The sequence below is a fragment of the Chiloscyllium plagiosum genome, unplaced genomic scaffold, assembly GCF_037043375.1.
Source record: "Chiloscyllium plagiosum isolate Xiang-an unplaced genomic scaffold, Cpla_swu_hap1 HiC_scaffold_4, whole genome shotgun sequence".
In the NCBI taxonomy this organism is placed as follows: domain Eukaryota; kingdom Metazoa; phylum Chordata; class Chondrichthyes; order Orectolobiformes; family Hemiscylliidae; genus Chiloscyllium; species Chiloscyllium plagiosum.
In genome coordinates, this window is record NW_028270142.1 from 74,964,825 (window position 1) to 74,988,345 (window position 23,521).

The 23,521-nt window shown below is 45.3% G+C and overlaps 1 protein-coding gene across 4 annotated transcripts in view; it reads left to right on the forward strand.

Annotated features, from left to right (window-relative positions):
* The first annotated feature begins 12,853 nt into the window (after window positions 1-12,853).
* sdr16c5b (short chain dehydrogenase/reductase family 16C, member 5b) overlaps window positions 12,854-23,521 on the forward strand; it is a 77,115-nt gene continuing 66,447 nt past the window's right edge. For all 4 annotated transcript variants that reach the window (XR_015756984.1, XM_087986369.1, XM_087986370.1 and 1 more), the window contains exon 1: window positions 12,854-13,231. Coding sequence is in view for 3 of the 4 variants with exons in the window: in XM_087986369.1 (XP_087842495.1) it covers window positions 12,911-13,231 (321 nt within the window). In the remaining variant the exon portion in view is untranslated. The remainder of the gene's footprint in view (window positions 13,232-23,521) is intronic.

Genomic DNA, 23,521 nt, shown 5'->3' on the forward strand with positions numbered 1-23,521 from the left:
AAGTCATATGGTGTGCAGGGTGTCCTAGCTAGGTGGATAAAGAACTGGTTGAGCAACAGGAGACTGAGAGTAGTAGTTGAGGGGAGTTTCTCGAAATGGGGCAAGGTGACCAGTGGTGTTCCACAGGGATCAGTGTTGGGGCCACTGTTGTTTGTAATATACATAAACGATCTGGAAGGTATGATCAGCAAGTTTGCAGATGACATGAAGATTGGTGGAGTAGCAGGAAGCAAAAGAGACTGTCAGAGAATACAGGAGGATATAGGTAGACTGGACAGTTGGGCAGAAAAGTTGCAGATGGCTTTCAATCCAGACAAATGTGAGGTGATGCATTTAGGCAAGACTAATTCTAGAGCAAATTATACAATGAACAGAAGAGCCTTTGGAAAAGTTGATGGGCAGAGAGATCTAGGAACGCAGGTCCATTGTACCCTGAAGGAGAAAGTGAGGTCTGCAGATGCTGGAGATCAGAGATGGAAATGTGTTGCTGGAAAAGCGCAGCAGGTCAGGCAGCATCTAGGGAACAGTAGAATCGACGTTTCGGGCATTAGCCCTTCTTCAGGAATGAGAAAAGTTGGTCCAGCAGGCTAAGATAAAAGATAGGGAGCTTTTATCTTAGCCTGCTGGACCAACTTTCCTCATTCCTGAAGAAGGGCTAATGCCCGAAACGTCGATTCTACTGTTCCCTAGATGCTGCCTGACCTGCTGCGCTTTTCCAGCAACACATTTCCATCATTGTACCCTGAAGGTTGCTGCACAGATGGATAGAGTGGTCAAGAAGGCATATAGTATGCTTGCCTCCATTGGATGGGGTATTGAGTATAAGAGCTGGCAAGTCATGTTAACATTGTACAAGACATTGGTTCAGCCACATTTAGAATATTGTGTACAGTTCTGGTCGCCACATTACCAAAAGGATGTGGATGCTTTGGAGAGGGTGCAGAGAAGGTTGACGAGGATGTTGCCTGGTATGGAAGGTGCTAGCTATGAAGAAAGGTTGAGTAGGTTAGGTTTATTTTCATTAGAAAAAAGGAGATTGAGGGGGGACCTGATTGAGGTTTTTAAAATCATGAAGGATATAGACAGGATGGATAGAAGCAAGCTTTTTCCCAGGGTAAAGGATTCAGTAATGAGAGGTGATGCTTTCAAGATGAGAGGTGGAAAGTTTAAGGGGGATACACACGGCAAGTACTTCACACAGAGGGTGATTGTTGTTTGGAATGCATTGCCAGCAGAGGTGGTAATGGCAAGCACGGTAGATTCATTTAAGATGCGTCTGGATAAATGCATGAGTAGGTGGGGAGTAGAGGGATACAGATGCTTAGGAATTGACCGACAGGTTTAGACAGTACATTTGGATCGGCTCAGGCTTGGAGGGCTGAAGGGCCTGTTCCTGGGCTGTAAATTTTCTTTGTTCTTCTTTGTTCTTTGTTCTATTTCACTCTGGATAGAAAGAGGAAGAGAAGTGACCTTATCGATGTATACAAAGTAATGAGGGGCATGGATAGAGTCAATAGCCAGAGACTTTTCCCCAGAGCATGATTGCCTGGCATGAGGTGTCATAGTTTTAAGATATTAGGAGGAGAGTGCAGAGGAGACATCAGATATAGGTTCTTTACGCAGCGAGTTGTGAATGCACGGGATTCTTTGCAAATGTTGGTGGTGGAAGCAGAATCATTAGGGACGGTTAAGTGACTGCTGGACATGCCTATGGGCAGCAGTGAATTGAGGGGTGCATAGATTAGTTTATTTTAGATTAGGAATAACCCTCAGCACAACATCATGTGCCAAAGGGCCTGTTCTGTGCTGTACTTTTCTATGTTCTATGTTCTATGATAAAAGATATATATGTGGACACATACTCAGAAAAGAAGGCAGAGAAAATTCTTGAGGATTATTATCTGAAAGATAAAATCCTGAGATGGAAATGGAGACCACAGCAGGTTAGTGCAGAGGAGAAATGAGCTGAAGTGCACCAGATTGTGTTGCCGGGAGCGTGCACACAGGAGGTGTTATGGGTAGCACATGAACTATCTGTAGGAGGTCACCTCAGAGTATGAAAGACTCAGGCTAAGTTACAAAAACATTTTCATTGGCCTGGAATGCACAAGGATGTGGTTAACTTTTGCCGTACATGTCATACATACCAAATGATAGGTAAGCCATATGCGGTAATAAAAGTATCGCCTTTGTTGCCAATTCCCACATTTGACAAACTTTTCAAGCGAGTTATAATTGATTGTGTAGGTCCCCTCCCGAAAACTAAAAGTGGGAACTAATACTTGTTAACCATAATGGATGTGTCGAACAGATTTCTGGAGGCAATTCCATTAAGGAGAATCAAGGCAAAAAAGGTGGTATAGGAGTTAGTAGCTTTCTTCACATGGTATGTGCTACCCAGAGAGATTCAGTCAGACCAAGGGTCAAATTTTACTGCTATGCTTTTAAGTAGGTTATGGAATGCTTAGGTATACCACACTTTAAATCCAGTGCATATCATCCTGAATCCCAGGGAGCTTTAGCAAGGTATATCAGACCTTGAATATCATGTTGAGAACAGACTGTCAAGATTACCTGAATGATAAGGATAAAGGTATCCCATTCGTATTGTTTGCCATTACAGATGCCCCAAACTAATTTACTCAGTTCACTCCCTTGAACTTAATATTTGAGCATGAAGTGAGAGGCCCCTTGAAATTAATTGAAGAAAATTTGACAGGACCAGTCAGACATCTCACTTTTAGATTATGTATCAGACGTGACGGAGAGACTAAATAGAGTGGGTGAGTTACTTAACAGCACCTAAAGAGGGCACAGTGTAGAATGAAGCAGAGACTCAGACATTTTCCTCAGGGGATGATGTGTTAGTACTGTCACTAATGATAGGAGATCCCTTCAAAGCCAGGTTTTGTGGTCCCTATCATATTGAGAAAAAGTTGAGTCAGGTGGATTATTTAGTAAAGATGCCAGATAGAAAAAAAGGTATCGGGTATGTCATATGAACATGTTAAAACCGTATTATGCTAGAGAGAAAGAACTGGAGAAGCAGGTGTTACTTACTGCCCCACAGAGTGAGGAATCAAATCCAGATGATGCGGTTTTTGATGTGCCTCAAAAACATGAAGAAGTCCTTGAGGAGTGGGAAAGGTCAGTAAACTATCTGTCTCAGGAGCATAGAATGCAGTTGAAAGATTTGTTACTGCATTATAAGGACATACATAAGAATCAGATGGGGAGTACTAAGGCTATTGTACATGAAGTAGATGTAGGGAACACTGCTCTGACAAAACAACTTCCCTATTAGCCAGACAGGTTCAGATGGAGGTGAAGGCCAGGCTCGACGAGGACATCATCTAACCAAGCCAGAGTGAGTGGAGTTTGCTGGTCGTCTTAGTTCCCAAACTAGATGGGATCTCCATGATTCTGCATGGATTATTGGAAGGTCAATGCTGTTACAAAATTGAACTCATATCGGACTCATGTCCAATTCCTAGATTAAAGGACTGTATTGACAAAGTCAGACAAGCCAGTTTAATTCATTGTCTGAGATGAGCTGTCACCTTTTTTTATACTAAATCTTAAGTTATTTTGGGAATGTGACTTGAGAGAAATTCTGGATTTGCATATTAATGAACTGAAACCTGCAACCCTTTAAGTGATTAAAGACTTAACAGCATTCTAGCTTGTTCAATACATCACATCAGTTGTATGACACTTTGATATTTTAGTGTAAATTCTGTGTTCTATGATCCTGCCCCATGAGCTACCTGATGAAGGAGCAGCACTCTGAAAGCTAGTGCTTCCAAATAAACCTGTTGGATTATAACCTGATGTTGTAATCAGAGGGTTAGATAGGGTGGACAGGGAGACCCTTTTTCCAAGTATGGAAACGGCAAACATGTGGGGACACAACTTTAAAGTGAGGGGAGATAGGTATAAGACAGATGTCAGAGGTAGTTTCTTTACTCAGAGAGAAGTAAGGGTATGGAATGCTTTGCCTGCAACAGTAGTAGATTCGCCAAGTTTAAGTGCATTTAAGTCGTCATTGGACAGGCATATGGACGTACATGGAATAGTGTAAGTGGGATGGACTTTAGATTAGTAAGACAGGGCGGTGCAACATCGAGGGCCGAAGGGCCTGTACTGTGCTGTAATGTTCTATGTTCTATGTTCTATGTTGAGTGATTTTTAATTTTGTCCACCCTCGTCCAACACGGGCACCTCCACATCATGGGATCCTCTAAGAAGGAAGTGTTACGATTTTTAAGATTTGAGCATCTTAAATTGAGCAAATTCTACAGGTTTAGTCATGACAAATATTTTTGAAATCCTTCAAAGTTGTCATTGATGCAAGCGATGTAGGTTTAAAGCTGTGCTGTTACAGGAGGATGATTGTAGAATTGAAAGACCAATTGGTTATTTTTCAAAAAACTCAATATCCACCAGAAAAAATATTCAACCATTGAAAAATAGTTATTGAGTTTGCCTTACAACATTTTAATGTTTACGTTGCAAACAAAGCATCAGAGACGATTGTGTATACTGATCACAATCCTTTACCATTTCTGAAAAGATTTAAGGACAAGACCACCAGATTATTTCATGGAGTCTCATAATACAAGCATTTCATTTACAGATTGTATATTTGGCGAGTCATGAAAATAATATCATGGATGTTTTGTCATGAGTTTAAAGAAAAATGCTTATGTAAGATAGAAATGGTAATGTTCAATGTTATATATAAATAGAAATAGTATAAAATGTGTAACTAGATTAATGAGCTATGGATTTAGTAATATAATGGAGTTAACGTTTTAAAAGAATTAAAAAAAAGAAGCAATCTTTTCCAAATGATGGTTCATTTTTTTCTTCAGATGTTGCAAAGTTGCGTAGAGAAATTGTAGTTTGGAAGGTAGGAAGTTAGAACTTGGTATTTGTAAAATTATAAAATGCTAGGGAGAAAGCATTGCACGGTCCTTTTAAAAGATGGTGCTTTTTCGATGCTTAGAGATATAAAATGGATGGCTGTGAAAAGCAGCTTAAAGGTTTGCAGATACACAGACAGCCTGAACTAAAACATTGTATTGAAAGGCCATACAGCTATCAGGCCAAGCAGCAGTTTTTACCAAGACAACCGGCTTTGAATTTAGCCAATCAATTTGAACTAGGCACTTAGATATCAAAAACCTATTAAATTTGATTCTGATGGCTTTGACAACATAGGATGATTGTTGGAAAAACCCATCTAGATCACTAATGTCCTTCAGGAAAGGAAGCTGCCATCCTTATTTGGTCTAGCCTACATGTGACTCCAGACCCAAAGCAATGTGGTTGACTCTTAACTGCCCTCTGAGCAATTAGGGATAGGCAATAAAATGCTGCCTAGTCAGCAACACCCGCACCCCATGAATGAATAATGTGTAATAAATCTTAATGTAAGAAATATTGATATGTCATCACTGGTATAAAAGAAGAGGGCAGTAAGACCTTTGTAACCCAGAGCAAGCTGCCGTCCACCAGAACTAAAGGCCCTCATAGGCTCATCAATGTCTAAAAGAAAACGCCATTTAAATAACAATATTACCAATGACGGAAGAATCGATGGAAAAGGCACAGAACATTTTGGAAGACACGGAACCTTACTTTAATTTCGAGACACTAAATTCTATTTTTGTTATATGAGTGGGACTTGTGTTTATTGGAACAGCATGCCATTAGAATCTTGTTTCATTTGGGAATAGTTATTAGTTACAAGGGATTTATTTGGTTTGGTTTTTGTTAATCGTTTAGTTAATTTGTTCACTGTTAGATAAATAAACTGCTACTTGTTGATTTTAAAGTGAATGTCAGGAATTTGTTTTCATTTAAACACTAGAAGTTCCTGAAAGGCAGGTTACACCACTTTTCATAGATTAAAGAGCAAGGCAAGGGCAACACTTTGGGTGCTCAACTTCCACTTTATAAGAGATTGGGGGCTCTTGTTGGCATTTGGACAGATTCAGTGCATGAAAGATTTATTTAATAAGAAAGCTGAAATTGTAACAGTGTCCAGAAACAGTCAAGTGCTGTGGAGTTGGAAAAAAAATGAAATTGCAAATAAGGTAATTGGAGTTTGAAAGGGGACTGAACTTTCTTATTATCCTAGTTAAACTATTTTACCTGTTTGCTAATTCTACAAGTGTATTTCGCTTTATAATACATTGTATACCACTGTGCCACCACCTCTGGTGGGTCTGTCCTGCTGCTGGGACAACAAATATCCAGATGACAGTTATGTAATGTTTGGGACATTGTAAGGTATGATTCTGACTAGTTGCTTGGCTAGTCTGCATGAAGCTGTCGCAACTTTGGCACAAGCCCCGGATTTTGATAAGGTGGGCTTTGCAGGGCTAACAGGTCATGTTGTCATTGTTGTTTGTAATGCCTAGATTAATTCCAAGTGGTCCATCTAGTTCTACTCCTTTGGTTTGGCAATTTACCAGTTGATCCAATTAAGTGGCTTGCTAAGACATTCAGAGGGCAGTTAAGACTCAACCATATTGCTGGGGCTTGGGGTCACAAGTATACCAGACCAAATACAGACAGCAGATTTCCTTCCCTGAAGGACATTAATGAACTAGATCTGTTTTAAATCAATTGACAGTGATAACCTGGTTGCTTTAAATTTCAGATTTTATTGAATTCAAATGTTTCCAAGTGACATAATGGAATTTGAATCCATGTCTGGTGAACATTAGTTACTAGTACAGTCACGTTATTGCTCCTACTGAAAAACGTGGAACCCTTTGGTTAAACATATATTATAAGACAGAAAAGAACTCATTTCAAAGCTTTTATTTGACATATATATGCCTCAAACAACTGTTCCAGCAGCGTATTTATGTATTTAAAGTTTGAAAAAATTCCTGAAATACAGTCAAAAACATTTTTGCTTCATATTTTACATAAAAAAGTAGCAATTCTACAATAAGAATAAAATTAGTACACATTCTTAACAGTCAGCACTAAAAATGATTAGTAAGCCAACACCAATTTTAAAAGATAATATAAATAAAGACAAATTATGTTGAGAATCTAAAAGATCTCATCCAACCTGGAATTGGCATGCAAGTTGAATCAGGCAATACATTTATGTTTAATTCCTACCTGATCAGCATATCTTAGAACGTATTACATAATATCTGTGAACTTCAGAATCTGTCAAATGGATCACAACGAATCACTCTATATCCTATAGTGTGCTTTCTTTTACAAATTGTTTACATAGCAGGATCAGTCATTGCCATATTTAAAAGTGCTTCATTCAACATCAAAAGTGTTCAGAAGAACTCAAAAAGTTGAATATATATTTTGAAATTGCTATGAATATTAACAATGAACCTTGCTCGATGTTTAAACAGTTTGGCAATGTTCGCGTTTATTTTTTATCACAGTAGTATCATGTGGCAGTGAATTGACTCAGAGATACAATTGTAGATAATCGTAAGGATTGAAGTCCATGCTAGATCAAAGATGTTGCATGCAATTAAAAAAATTCATTGGTTTACAGGTCAATTTCCATATGTCCATACTCATATTCATACTTAAATTAACTTAATCATGTTTTGCTTGGTGCCATTACTTATCTTTTGAAGTTCCATAAGCTCCAATTGCAAATCATTAATATATTTTATAACAGTTATTGCACAGATATGTTGATAGCTTTCTTTCAAAGGCAGTGGCATTTATTTAACTTTGTAAGGTCATCTGCAACTAACCAACAGATACATTTCAACTTAAAACACAGTTTCACCATCTAAATTTTCATATCATCCCATAAACCACATCACCAGACACAGTAGATTTAGACAGTAAGATTAATCCTAGCCCATCTATCCATAAAGATCTTACAGTTTCACTATTACAGCAACCACTATTATACTAAATTATTCCAGAGATTTTTCTCATACACATTTATTTTTATCTGTTCAATACGCTTTATGTGAGTCTAAAATTTTTCTTGCTTGGCCTTGTTGCCTTGACCCTGAGCTTACAAACACATATCTATACATATCTATATCCTACTTTTGTTACATCACCTGACTTTAACCGTGCCTCAGCTCATCTGCTGTCAAAATAATCATCAATGCTTTTGTTACATCTACACTTGACTACTCCAGTGTTCTCATACCAGGCCATTCATTGTTCAACCTTCATAAAATGATTCATTTCATAACTGGTGATACATCCTGTTTACCCTTACTGCTCAGCTTACCGACTTACATTGTGCCTCAGATTTACATTTTTCATTCTAACTTTCAAATCTATCTATGGCTTCATCCATCATAAAGCTGTAACATTCTCCAGTCCTACCGCTCTCTGTACTCCTCCAATTTTGACACGATTTTAGATTAGATTCCCAAAACTGTGGAAACAGGCCCTTTGGCCCAACCAGTCCACACCGACCCTCCGAAGAGTAACCCTCCCAGACCCATTTCCCTCTGACTAATGCACCTAACACTATGGGCGATTTAGCATGGCCAATTCAACTGACCTGCACATCTTCAGACTATGGGAGGAAACCAGAGCACCCGGAGGAAACCCACACAGACACGGGGAGAATGTGCAAACTCTACACAGACAGTCACCCGAGGCTGGAATCGAACTTGGGAACCTGGTGCTGTGAGGCAGCAGTGCTAACCACTGAGCCACTGTGCCATTCCACAACATCATTGACGGCCAGGTTTTCAATTGCCTCTGTGCTAGGCTCTGTAATTAGGTTCCTAACTATCTCTTTCTGCTGCTTTAATATGCTTCATATAGCCTATCTCTTTGTGCTAGTTTTTCTTCTTCAAGGGCTTATGCCCGAAACGTCACTTCTCCTGCTCCTTGGATGCTGCCTGACCTGCTGCGCTTTTCCAGCAACACATTTTTCAGCCCAGTTCTTCTTCTGCCTCCTAATATGCTCTTTAAATATCTTGGTGTCAATTTGTTTTCTTATGGTAACACGTCTGAGTGTTTTACTTTGGTGAAGATATCATGCCAATGCAAGTGTTATTAGTTTTTCTACATCTAACATTCATGTAAGCTTACTGGTCTACCTTTCTAGCTAATTTACTATTTCACATGTTTCTATTAAATCATCACTCAATCACTTACCTTCCAAGATGAGAAGACCAAAACCCAGGTTCTCTGTCTTTCTTCATTTGCTTAATCACAGGAATTAACATCCTGGCAGTCTATCAATGGCCATCATGTGTTTTCATTATGCAATCTGCATTACTTTCTAAGGTTAGGGGTTCTTGGGGTACAATAGTAGTGTCCCTACCTCTGAGCCAGGAGACCTGGGTTCAAGTCCCACTTGTTTGAGAGGTAATAAAATGTTCTCTGGTTTCTCTTCAGATCACATAAAGCTTTTCCTGGAGAAATTCTAAGATGAGAGCTCATGTGCGGCAAAGGTAGAGTTCCTATCCATGGTCTGAGAGGCCCAGGTTTAAGTCCCACATGTTCCAGTGGGGTGTAATAACATCTCTGAACAGGTACAAACAAAACAGAAGGATCAAGCAAAGGGCTTTTGTGGCACAGTGATACTGTCCTTTCTCCTGGACTGCGACACCTGGATTCAAGTCCCACGTGTTCCATGTCATTCTTGAAACATTGACTCTCCTGCTCCTTGGATGTTGCCTGACTGACTGTGCTTTTCCCGCACCACACTGTTTGACTCTGATCTCCAGTATCTGCAGTCCTCACTTTCTCCCTGTGTAACAGAAGGCCTGGGTTCAGGCGTCATCTGATCCAGGGTTCAGGCGTCATCTGTCAAAACATCTAAAACGTTGATTAGAAAATATCAATGTGAAACTGATGCCTGAGCCACATGGGAGAGCCCTAGCAGACAGCAACCCACAGCAGGCTGCTGGTGATCAAAATGAAATAGCTTCTCAAGATGACAGGCCATTGTGGTGCATTAGCGGTATCCTTAACTCTGGGCCTGGAGACGTGAGCTCAAATTCCACCTACTGTAATAACATCTCTGAATGAGTTTTCTTCATAATATACATTATAAAGATTCAGCTCTTCTGGTAAATGATACTGATCCTATCTCTGAGGCAGGAGGGCTGGGTTCAAGTCCCACTTGCTACAAAAGCGTGTAATTATGTCTCTGAACACACTGATAAGAAAAACATCTACAAGATGGAGGGCACTGGTAGCATGAAGCCAATTCAACAGGTGTTATCAGATCTTAATGTCCAGCTCTATGCAAAATTTGGACACAATATTAATTTTGAAGCTAATGACAACTGAGCTGTTTATTCTCACCAGTCACATTTCACCCAAGTTGGACAGCTATTGCAGATTGTGTTAGAAAACAGTGACTTCCTTTGCACAGAAATACAGTCATTACTATATGGTCATGAGTACTGGATTGAATTTTAAGATTTTTGTTCTACAGCCCCACTTATTTGATGGAAATTTTCCAGCTTTTTGGGAAAATATACTTCTCAAGATAATGGCTGTTCTGTGCAGAGGTAGTGACCCATCTCTGAGGCAGGAGGCCTGAGTTCAACCTTAACAGTCCTTAACCAGGTGTATCTATGTGGGATTTGATCTGTAGAGTTGCTAATGACAGCTATGAACATAGTGTCTTTTTTAAATTGGGAGTGAGGACATCGGCACACAGTTTTCTGACAGTACTTCAGGATCACACAGCTGTATACTACACATGTTGAAGTCATTGCACAGAATGATCAATTTTATATGAATAGGGAATAAAACCCAACTCGAAAAGAAACACCAACAGATCAAGTTTGACACCAAAGTGTGAAAGACCAAAGCTACTGCTGCAAAAATCCCCAAAAATAAATGTTTAAAACACAAACTGACAGCAATCCTTGAAGAACCTATGTCTTTATCATGGTTTCTCTACTGCAGTCATTGAAGCTTAAAATGACTGGGAAAAGAAAATGTAGGTCATAGAATTCTCTTGATATGGCACCCAACATGTTGATGTAAGTCTGTGCCTCCTGTGTCAATGAAGCAAAATCAGAACTACAACTGTCCCTGTTAAGGGATTGCTTCTAAAATTTACCTAATTCACTCCAAGCAAATTAAAAGAAAAATAAGATGACCCAGGTCTAAATTTGATTATTCCAATGTTTTCCTGGCCAGTCTATCATCTTGCACCATCCAGAAACATGAGCTCATCCAAAACTCAACTCACCCCAAGTCCTGTTTACCTATTATCATCTCTGTACTTGCTAATACACATTGGTTCCAGTCCAACAACAACTGTAAAACTCTCAATCATGTGTTTAAATTCACCCATGGCTTTGCCTCCTCCTTATTTCGATAAGCTCCATTGGCCCTACATTCTCCAAAACCCTGCATTCCATCAACATAACCTCCTGTGCATCCTCCATTTCTGTGGTAGACTACTCTTGCTTCTTGATGACATGCCAGCATACAATCAAAAGACAAATCTTTAGCTAGCTATGACCTAAGATCTGGAATTCACAACTGTACCTTTTCTGACTCTTCAACTCACTCTCATATTTCATTGAACAATGCAGTACAGAAACATGCCCGTCGGCCTACTGTGACTGTGCCGACCATGATGTCATTCTAAAGTAATCCGTCTGCCTTCATATGGACCATATCCTTCTTTTCACTGCCCGTTGATGTGTCTGCCTAAATACTTCTAAAACTTTGCTATTGAATCTGCTTCTGTCACCTCCCCTGGCAATGTGTTCCAGGCACTTACATCCCTTTGCATAGAAAAAACATGCCTTGCACATCTCCTTCAAACTTTCCCCCTTCTCAACTTAAACCTATGTCCCCTATTATTTGATGTAGCAACCCGGCGAAAAATGACTGACTACTCACCAATCCATGCTTCTCATGATTTTATGTACTTCTATCACAATGTCCCCAACCTCTGAGGCTGCTGCTGCAACATGACTTGCCAACTTTTATACTCTCCTCCTTCAAAATGCTTTTTAAATTTTATCTTATTGATTAATGCTTTAGTCATCAGTCATATTTCTATCTTTGACTTGATGGCACTTTTTGTCTGATTATGCTGCTATGAAGCAACTTGGAATGTGTTATGATGATAGACCACCATTGAAATGCAAATAGTGCAATTTCAATTATTTAATTATTTTGATGGACTATGCAATTAATTCCTTTGAGGCAACTTACTTTGGAATGTAGTGGTTCCTGTGTGAAGTTTGAGGGCCTTGCATGAATGAGAAACTATCCGAGATCTGAAATGATACGCATGAACTTCCTCAACACAACTGGTAGGGGTAACTATTAACATTTTGGTGGCAGGCTAAATATGGCAGATCAGGTAGGAAAGATCAGAGGGAATATCCAGTGATTTGCTCTTATTTTGTTGATGCATGCCAATTCTTCATATGTGTTGACTTTTTGTAGCAAATGCTGAGATCGAACTCAAATCAAATTGCTGAAAAGAAAATTCAGCAGCTCTGAGTAAACCAAGCAGACTTAAGGTGGACCCGAAGTGTTAACTCTGCTTGGTATTCACAGAATCTGGCAGAGCTGATGAGTTTTTCCAACATTTCTATTTTCTATTCTTGTTTTTGATTTCAAGCATTCACAGTTCAAAAAATTGATACAAAACAATTTTTATCCCGATATTTTAGTTTTCGATCACATCATATATTAAGCAACCATATCAGCAAAGATATTTTTATGAAATGGTTAACTTATTATTACACCACACCACAATGTCAGATTTCAGTCCACATAAACCTGTAGATGGCAGTATTGGGGCGCCGATAATGGAATTTATCATCAAAACAGGAACGTGATCTTAATCCGCCCAATTGCGAAGTCAGTTTTGGGTGGTGTCGGGCAAAGGTCGTTGGCTTTCTGTTGCAACAGGTTGCGAGCAAACGAGAACGCAAAGATGAATTTCTTTCTGGAATCGCTTGTCACGTTGTTTCTGTCGCTGTACTACATTCTGGAAGCACTGGTGCTGTTAGTGGTGCCGGTGCGCAGGAAGAATGTGAGCGGGGAGATTGTGCTCGTGAGCGGAGCTGGCAGTGGCATCGGGCGGCACCTGGCTCTCGAATTCGCCCGCCTGCACGCCACACTAGTACTCTGGGATATCAGTGAGGAAGGCAACAAGGAGACTGCCCGACAGGCCCGAGAGAAAGGAGCCTCCAGGGTGTACACCTACATTTGTGACTGCAGCAAACAAACATCGGTGTATGAAGTAGCTGACAAGGTAACGGCCAAGCATTCCTTCTCGAGCAGTGAAAACTTACATTGTTTGCTGAAGGGTTGGGAGGAAGAGGAATTAAATACAAAACATGGGGTCTGATTTTTTTTTTGTCAAGAGGCGGACGCTAGATTGCCCCCTCTCACTAAAGGCCACCGGTGATGAATTTAACCAGACCGCAGGAGAATGGTGCAGTTGAAAAAGGCAAACACAAATATTGACCTCAAATTATCTCACTGCATTAGAAAACTGCTGTAAAACAGGGTAAAAACAAGGTCTAGATTAGAGTGGTGAAGGAAAAGCACAGCTGGTCAGGCAGCATCCCAGGAGCAGGAAAATCGATGTTTCGGGCAAAAGCCCTTCATCAGGCATAGAGGCAGGGTGCCTGCAGAGTGGAGAGATAAATGAGAGGGGGGTAGGGTGGGGAGAAAGTAGCAAAGAGTACAGTAGGTGAATGGGGTGGGGATGGAGGTGATAGATCAGAGAGGAGGGTGGGGGAAGGTAGCAAAGAGTACAAAGGTTGAAAAGGGGTGGGGATGAAGGTGATAGGTCAGAGAGGAGGGTGGATTGGATAGGTGGGAAAGGAAGATCAACAGATAGGACAAGTCATGGGGACGGTGCTGAGCTGGAAGGTTGGAACTGGGGTGAGGTGGGGGAAGGGGAAATGAGGAAACTGATGAAGTCCACATTGATGCCCTGGGGTTGAAGCGTTCCAAGGCGGAAGATGAGGCGTTCTTCCTCCAGGTGTCGGGTGGTGAGGGAGCGGCAGTGGAGGAGGCCCAGGACCTGCATGCCCTTGGCAGAATGGGAGGGGGGTTGAAATGTTGGGCCACAGGGTGGTGGGGTTGATTGGTGCGGGTGTCCCGGAGATGTTCCCTAAAGTGCTCTGCTAGGAGGCATCCAGTCTCCCCAATATAGAGTAGACCGCAACGGATACAATAAATGATATTGGTGGATGTGCAGGTAAAACTTTGATGGATGTGGAAGGCTCCTTTGGGGCCTTGTGGATGGAGGTAAGGGAGGAGGTGTGGGCGCAGGTTTTGCAATTCCTGCGGTGGCAGAGGAGGGTGCCAGGACGGGAGGGTGGGTTGTTGAGGGGCGTGGACCTGACCAGGTAGTCACGGAGGGAACGGTCTTTGCTGAAAGCGGAAATGGGTGGGGAGGGAAATATATCCCTGGTGGTGGGGTATGTTTGGAGATGGCGGAAATGTCGTCGGATAATGTGGTTTATGTGAGGGTCGGTAGGGTCGAAGGTGAGCAACCGGGGGTATCTGTCCTTGTTACGGTTGGAGGGGTGGGGTTTGAGGGTGGAGGTGCGGGATGTGGATGAGATGCATTGGAGGGCATCGTGAATGACGTGGGAAGGGAAATTGTGGTCTCTAAAGAAGGAGGCCATCCTGGTGTATTCTGTGGTGGAACCGGTCGGCCTGGGAGCAGATATAGCGGAGGCGGAGGAATTGGGAATACGGGATGGCATTTTTGCAGGAGGTAGGATGGGACGAGGTGTAATCCAGGTAGCTGTGGGAGTCGGTGGGTTTGTAACAAATGTCAGTGTCAAGTTGTTCATCATTAATGGAGATGGAGAGGTCCAGGAAGGGGAGGGAAGTGTCAGAGATAGTCCAGGAGAATTTAAGGTCGGGATGGAATGTGTTGGTGAAGTTGATGAATTCCCCAACCTCCTTGCGGGAGCACGAGGTGGCACCAATGCAGTCATCAATGTAGTGGTGGAAGAGATGGGGAGTGGTGCCGGTGTAACTACAGAAGATGGACTGTTCTACATAGCCAACAAAGAGACAGGCATAGCTGGGGCCCATACGGGTGCCCATGGCTACCCCTTTGGTCTGGAGGAAATGGGAGATTCAAAGGAGAAACTGTTATGGGTGAGGACCTGTTCAGCCAAACAAATGAGTGTGTCGGTGGAAGGGGACGTTGGGAGAGGAAGAAATGGAGATTTGGAGGCCCTGGTCATGGCAGATGGAGGTGTAGAGGGATTGGATACCCGTGGTGAAGATGAGGCATCGAGGCCCGGGGAAATGGAAGTCTTGGAGGAGGTAGAGGGCGTGGGTGGTGTCTCGAACGTATGTGGGGAGTTCCTGGACTGGTCGGGATAGGACAGTGTCGAGGTAGGTAGAGATGAGTTTGTCTCAGCATGCTCCTGCCCCACCAATGGGTCGGCCAGGATGGTCAGGCTTGTGGATCTTGGGAAGGAGGTAGAATCAGGCGGTGCGGGTTTCCCGGAGTATGAGGTTGGAAGCTGTGGGTGGGAGATCTCCTGAGATGATGAGATTCTGTATGGTCTGGGAGATGATGGTTTGGTGATGGGGATGGGGTCATGGTCGAGGGGGCGGTAGGAGGAGGTGTCTTTGAGTTGGTGTCTGGCTTCAGCGGTGTAGAGGTCAGTGCGCCAAACTACCACTGCACCCCCTTTATCTGAGGGAGAGGGAAAGGAGGGCTGCGCATTATGCGGGTGAGAGGTTGGAGTGGGGGGGGTAGACAGGTTGAGACAGTTAACGTCTCGACGGCAGTTGGAAATGAAGAGATCGAGGGTGGGTAATAGGCCAGCACGGGGTGTCCAGGTGGATGGAATGTGTGGGAGGCGGGCAAAGGGGTCCTCGGAAGGTGGGTGGGAGTCCTGGTTGTAAAAGTAAACTCAGAGGTGGAGGCAGCGGAAGAAGTGTTCAACGTCACGGCATTTATTAAATTCATTGATGCGTGGGCGGAGAGGGATAAAGGTGAGGCCTTTGCTGAGGCCTGATCGTTCCTCCTCAGTGACGGGGGAGGTCAGGGGGAATGAGGAAAACTTGGTGGGGCTGGGAGCTAGGACCTCGTGTAGGTGTGGAGCTGGGAGTGGGGACGGAGCCTGTAACGAGTGGGTGTGGTGGTAGGGGAATGGGAGTGGAGTCATGAGAAGGGGTCGTGTTCCCCTCAGTTCTGGGGTCGGGGGTGGTGTCAATGGGATCTGTGGGCGGGGGGGGCGTGTCAGCAGAATGCAGGTGATTGGCGGGGACGGAAGTGGTGGTGAACACGGCAGTAGGGGTGCGGAAGTCACTGAGCGTGTGATGTCAGCGATGATGCGAGGGGCAGAAGTGATATCACGTGTGGTACATGAGGCATTGTGAGGGGCCATTTCCAGAGGCTGGGGGAATTTTCTGTAATGTTTGAGGAGTGCTGGTTATGGAGGTGGGTATATGAAAGTTTCTTGTACTTAACGGTTTTTGATTTTTGAGATGGTGTTGAAATACTGTTTGTTGAGAGTATGAATTCTTCTTGGAATATAGTAAAGGAGTGGTCCTTTGCAATTCTGAGTGTGTGTGGCCCTTAGCTGAGGCAGGGCTGACTTGTAGAGAGGTTAGGTGCCGGCACATGGTTGCGAGTGTGGAGTGGAGGATCTGGAAGGAGAACCGTTGCTGGTGTTTTTGAATCTGTAGTCTGTACTATTTATCCGGTTCGGTTCCGAGCTCTGCTGGTTTAACGGTAATCCGAAGTCCGTGTGGGATGAGTTGGTTACGGAGGCAGGCACTGAGGAAGCAAATGTGGCTGTGGTAGCAAGTCTGTTTCAGGACATGGTTGAAGAGCTTCAGGGCAGAGGAGATGCCCTGGGGGCTGCAGTGAGAGAGAGAGACTCACTGAGATTCTTGTAGAGAGAGGAGGGAAACTTCTTCAATGCAGGCATCCTTGCAAGAGGATTCGCAGTAGGGTTAAAATCAACTAGGTAAAAACAAGGACTGCAGATTTTGGAAACCAGAGTCCAGATTATAGTGGTGCAGAAAAAGCACAGCAGGTAAGGCAGCATCTGAGGAGCAGGAAAATCGATGTTTCAGGCAAAAGTCCTTCATCAGGAATAGAGGCAGTGTGCCTGCAGAGTGGAGAGATAAATGAGAGGGGGTGGGGGTGGGAAGAAAGTAGCAAAGAGTACAGTAGATGAATGGGGGGTGGGGATGGAGGTGATAGGTCAGAGAGGAGGGTGGGGCAAGGTAGCAAAGAGTACAATGGGTGAATGGGGATGGGGATGAAGGTGATAGGTCAGAGAGGAAGGTGGAGTGGATAGGTGGAAAGGAAGATAGGCAGGTAGGAAAGGTCATGGGGATGGTGCTGAGCTGCAAAGTTGGAACTGAAGTGAGGTGGGGGAAGGGGAAATGAATAAACTGGTGAAGTTCACTTTGATGCCTTGACGTTGAAGTGTTCCGAGGCAGAAGATGAGGCGTTCTTCCTCCAGGCATCAGGTGGTGAGGGAGCGGCAGTGGAGGAGGCATGGGACCTGCATGTCCCCAGCAGAATGGGAGGGGGAGTTGAAATATTGGGCCACAGGGCGATGGGGTTGATGTTCCCTAAAGTGCTCTGCGAGGAGGCATCCAGTCTCCCCAATGTAGAGGAGACCGCGTTGGGAGCAACGGATACAGTAAATGATATTGCTGGATGTGCAGGTAAAACTTTGGATGTGGAAGGCTCCTTTGGGGCCTTGGATGGAGGTGAGGGAGGAGGTGTGGGCACAGGTTTTGCAATTCCTGTGGTGGCATGGGAGGATGCCAGGAAGGGAGGGTGGGTTGTTGGGGAGTGGGGAGGCGTGGACTTGACCAGGTAGTCACGGAAGGAACGGTCTTTGCCGAAAGCAGAAATGGGTGGGGAGGGAAATATATCCCTGGTGGTGGTGTCCGTTTGGAGATGGCGGAAATGTCGTCGGATGATGTGGTTTATGTGGTGGGGTGGAAGGTGAATACCAGGGGGGTTCTGTCCTTGTTATGGTTGGAGGGGTGGGGTTTGAGGGCGGAGATGCGGGATGTGGATGAGATGCGTTGGAGGGCACCTTTAACCACGTGAAAAGGGAAATTGCGGTCTCTAAAGAAGGAGGCCATCTGGCGTGTTCTGTGGTGGAACTGGTCGTCCTGGGGGCAGAGACGGAGGAATTGAGAATATGGGATGGCATTTTTGCAGGAGATAGGGTGGGAAGAGGTGTAATCCAGGTAGCTGTGGGAGTTGGTGGGTTTGTAAAAAATGTCAGTGTCAGGTCTGTTATCATTAATGGAGATGGAGAGGTCCAGGAAGTGGAGGGAGGTGTCAGAGTTGGTCCAGGTGAACTTCAGGTCGGGGTGGAATGTGTGGGTGAAATTGATGAATTGCTCAACATCCTTGCGGGAGCACGAGGTGGCGCCAATGCAATGATCAATGACAACTGAGTTAACTAACCCACCAGTCTCTGCATATGTGTTATAGTTTGGATAGGCTGCACTATTTAAGTAAATAGGCCTGGAGGGAAAAGTGTAGTGCAATCATGAACTCATTGGCTGCATGATGGTATGGTGGTTAGCACTTCTACCTCAGTGTCAGGGTACTGGGTTCTATCCTCGCCTTGACTGTGTAGAGTTTGCATGTTCTCCCTGTGTCTGTGTGGGTTTACTCCATGTACTCTGGTTTCTTCTCATGATGGGTCAAATGGCTTCTATCTGGAATGTAAGGATTCTGTGATTGTCGAGTGAGGAGGTGAAAGGTCAGTTAAGGTGACTTTTGGATAGTTCTGAAATCTAAGTTTTACCTTTTTGTATTTAGAGTTTTGATTAAGAAATACTTTAGGTCCTTTTTATACATAATTATCAATTCTAATTTAAGTAAAAATTCAAATCCTTCAAAGAGCATTGTCTAGAAGCACTGTCCTCCAGAACTTACTATATCCCGCCTCAGGCGACTGACTGTGTGGAGTTTGCACGTTCTCCCCGTGTCTGCGTGGGTTTCCTCCGGGTGCTCCGGTTTCCTCCCACAGTCCAAAGATGTGCAGGGTCAGGTGAATTGGCCATGCTAAATTGCCCATAGTGTTAGGTAAGGGGTAAATGTAGGGGTATGGGTGGGTTCGCTTCGGCGGGTCGGTGTGGACTTGTTGGGCCGAAGGGCCTGTTTCCACACTGTAATGTAATCTGTAATCTAATCCCTAGCCAAGCTGTTAAAGTACACCTAGAACAACTGACATCTGCCTGATCATCTGAAAAATTGCTCAGCTATGTCTTGTTCACACAAAACTGGGACAAATTCAACACAGGCAAACGTGAGGTTTGCAGATGCTGGAGATCAGAGTCTAGATTAGAGTGGTGCTGGAAAAGCACAGCAGGTCAGGCAGCATTCGAGGAATAGGAAAATCAACATATCTGGCAAAATTGCGATTGGTACAACTGAATAGCTCACTAGGCCATTTCAGGGCAATTGAGAGCCAACCACTTTGCTGTGAATGTGCAATCACATGTAGGCCAGACAGGTGAGGATGGCACTGCTGCCTCACAGCGCCAGAGACGCGGGTTCAATTCCCACCTCGGGCAACTGTCTGTGTGGAGTTTGCACATTCTCCCCGTGTCTGCGTGGGTTTCCTCCGGGTGCTCCGGAGGCCAAAGATGTGCAGGTTAGGTGAATTGGCCCTGCTAAATTACCCGTAAATTAACTCCGCCCCCACTCCCAGCTCCAGCCCCACACCAGGTCCGAGCTCCTAGCCCTGTCGTATTTTCACCATCCCTCCAGACCTCCCCCTCTCTGAGGATGAAAGATCAGTCCTCAGCAGAGGCCTCATCTTCATCCCCCTACACTCCGGGATTAACGAGTTCAACACACGGCGAGACATCGAACAGTTCCTCCGCCGCCTTCGCCTCTGCGCCTACTTCTTCAACCAAGATTCTTGCACACCCTCTGATGACCCCTTCTCCCGCCTCCAACACGCCCCATCCACCTGGACACCCCGTGCTAGCCTCTTACCCACCCTCGATCTCTTCATAGCCAACTGCCGCCGCGACATTAACCGCCTCAACCTGTCCACCCCTCTTACCCACTTCAACCTCTCACCCTCGCAACGTGCAGCCCTCCACTCCCTCCGCTCCAACCCCAACCTCACTATCAAACCGGCAGACAAGGTGCTAGTTTGGTGCACCGATCTTTATATAGCTGAGGCTAAACGCCAGCTCGCGGACACCTCCTCCTACTGCCCCCTTGACCATGACCCCACCTCCCACTACCAAACCATCATCTCCCAGACCATCCATAACCTCATTACCTCAGGGGATCTCCCATCCAACGCCTCCAACCTCATAGTCCTACAACCCCGCACCGCCCGTTTCTACCTCCTGCCCAAAATCCACAAACCTGACTGCCCTGGCCGACCCATTGTCTCAGCCTGTTCCTGCCCCACTGAACTCATCTCTGCATACCTTGACACTGTCCTGTCCCCCTTAGTCCAAGAACTCCCCACCTACGTTTGGCACACCACCCACGTCCTCCACCTCCTCCATGATTTTCGTTTCCCTGGCCCCCAACGCCTTATCTTCACCATGGACATCCAGTCCCTGTACACCTCCATCCCCCATCACGAAGGCCTCAAAGCCCTCCGCTTCCTCCTTTCCCGCCAACCCAACCAGTACCCTTCCACTGACACCCTACTTCGACTGACTGAACTCTGAACAACTTCTCTTTCCAATCTTCCCACTTCCTCCAAACCAAAGGAGTAGCCATGGGCACCCGCATGGGCCCCAGCTGTGCCTGCCTCTTCATAGGAAATGTGGAACAGTCCATCTTCCGCAGCTACACTGGCACCATTCCCCACCTTTTCCTCTGCTACATCGATGACTGTATCAGCGCTACCTCGTGCTCCCACGAGGAGGTTGAACAGTTCATCCACTTTACTAACACCTTCCACCCCGACCTCAAATTTACCTGGACCGTCTCAGACTCCCCCCTCCCCTTCCGAGACCTCTCCATTTCAATCTCGGGCGACCAACTCAACACGGACATTTACTATAAACTGACCGACTCCCCCGGCTACCTAGATTACACCTCCTCCCACCCTGCCCCCTGTAAAAATGCCATCCCATATTCCCAATTCCTTCAACTCTGCTGCATCTGCTCCCAGGAGGACCAATTCCAATACTGAGCAACCCAGATGGCCTCCTTCTTCAAAGACCGCAATTTCCCCCCAGACGTGGTTGATGATGCTCTCCACGCATTTCCTCCACTTCCCGCTCCTCCGCCCTTGAACCCTGTTCCTCCAATCGCCACCAGGACAGAACCCCACTGGTCCTCACCTACCACCGCACCAACCTCCAGATACATCGTATCATTCTTCGTCATTTCCACCAGCTCCAAACAGACCCCACCACCAAGGATATATTTCCCTCCCCTCCCCTATCAGTGTTGCGGAAAGACCACTCCCACCACGACTCCCTCGTCAGGTCCACACCCCCCGCCAACCCAACCTCCACTTCTTGCACCTTCCCCTGCAACTGCAAGAAATGCAAAACTTGCGCCCACACCTCCCCTCTCACTTCCCTCCAAGGCCCCAAGGGATCCTTCCACATCCGTCACACATTCACCTTTACTGCATCCGCTGCACCCGATGTGGCCTCCTCTACATTGGGGAGACAGGTGGCCTACTTGTGGAATGTTTCAGAGGACACCTCTGGGACATCCGCAGCAACCAATCCAACTGTCCCGTGGCTGAACACTTTAACTCCCTCTCCCACTCCACCAAGGACATGCAGGTCCTTGGCCTCCTCCATTGCCAGACCATGGCAACACGACGCCTGGAGGAAGAGCCAGGAACGACGTCTTCCGCCGAGGAACCCTCTAACCACAAGGGATGAATGCAGATTTCTCCAGCTTCCTCATTTCCCCTACCCCCACCTTATCTCAGTCCCAACCCTCTGACTCAGCACCGCCTTCTTGACCTGCAATCTTCTCCCCGACCTCGCCGCCCTCACCCCCTCTCCGGCCTATCACCCTCACCTTAACCTTCTTCCACCTATCGCATTCCCAATGCCCCTCCCCCAAGTCCCTCCTCCCTACTTTTTATCTTAGCCTGCTTGGCGCACCTTCCTCATTCCTGAAGACGGGCTTATGCCCGAAATGTCGAATCTCCTGCTCCTTGGATGCTGCCTGACCTGCTGCGCTTTTCCAGCAACACATTTTTCAGCTCTGATCTCCAGCATCTGCAGTCCTCACTTTCTCCTAAATTACCCGTAGTGTTAGCTGAAGGGGTAAATGTAGGGAAATGGGTCGGTGTGGACTTGTTGGGCCGAAGGGCCTGTTTCCACACTGTAAGTAAGTAACCTAAAAAGGTCCTCAAAATTGCCCGAAACGTTGATTTTTCTGTTCCTCGGAAGCTGCCTGACCTGCTGTGCTTTTCCAGCACCACTCTAATCTAGACAAGTTCAACCCAGGCAATTACTACTCATCGGTCTACTCTTTCATCAAGAAACTATATGGGTAGGTGATGGCCTAGTGGTATAATAGCTATATTATTAAGCCAGAAACTCAGCTAATGTCCTGGGGACCAGGGTTTTAATCCCACTATGACAGATGGTGGGATTTGAATTCAATTTAAAAAATAATTAAGAATCTACTGATCACCTTGAAATAATTGTCAATTGTTGGAAAAACTCATCTGGTTCACTGACGTCCTTCGAGGGAAGGAAATCTGCCATCCTCACCTGTCTGGCCTACATGTGATTGCACATCCACAGCAAAGTGGTTGGCTCTTAATTGCCCTCTGAAATGGCCTAGCAAGCTATTCAGTTGTACCAATCGCTACAAAGTCTCAAAGAAGTTAACCCAAACCGATCACTTCATATCGACCAAGGCACCGGAAAAAACAATGGCAGAAGCAGTCCTGTTGACCCTGTAAAGTCCTCCTCACTGACGTCTGGGGGTCACTGCTGCAATAGGAAGAGCTGTCTCACAAACTAGTCAAACTACAGCCTGACATATTCATACTTAAGGAATCATACCTTACAATGTCCCAGACGCCCCATCCCCTTCCCCATCCCTATCCCTATCCCTGGATATATCCGGTCTCATTGGATTCAGCCCTCCAAATCGGCACTGCCCTACCTGTCCATTTAGATTAGATTACTTACTGATTACTTACAGTGTGGAAACAGGCCCTTCGGCCCAACAAGTCCACACCGACCCGCCGAAGCGCAACCCACCCATACCCCTACATTTACCCCTTCTTAGGCAATTTAGCATGGCCAATTCACCTGACCTGCACATGTTTTGGACTGTGGGAGGAAACCGGAGCACCCGGAGGAAACCCACGCAGACACGGGGAGAATGTGCAAACTCCACAAAGTCAGTCGCCTGAGTCGGGAATTGAACCCGGGTCTCTGGCGCTGTGAGGCAGCAGTGCTAACCACTGTGCCACAGTGGCGCCCACTGCCACCGTGCCGTCCATCTTCCTTCCTACTTATCCACTCCACCCTCCTAACCGACCTATCACAGTTATCTCCCACTTGCATCCACCTATCATCATCCCACCTTCCCCCGCACCCCCAC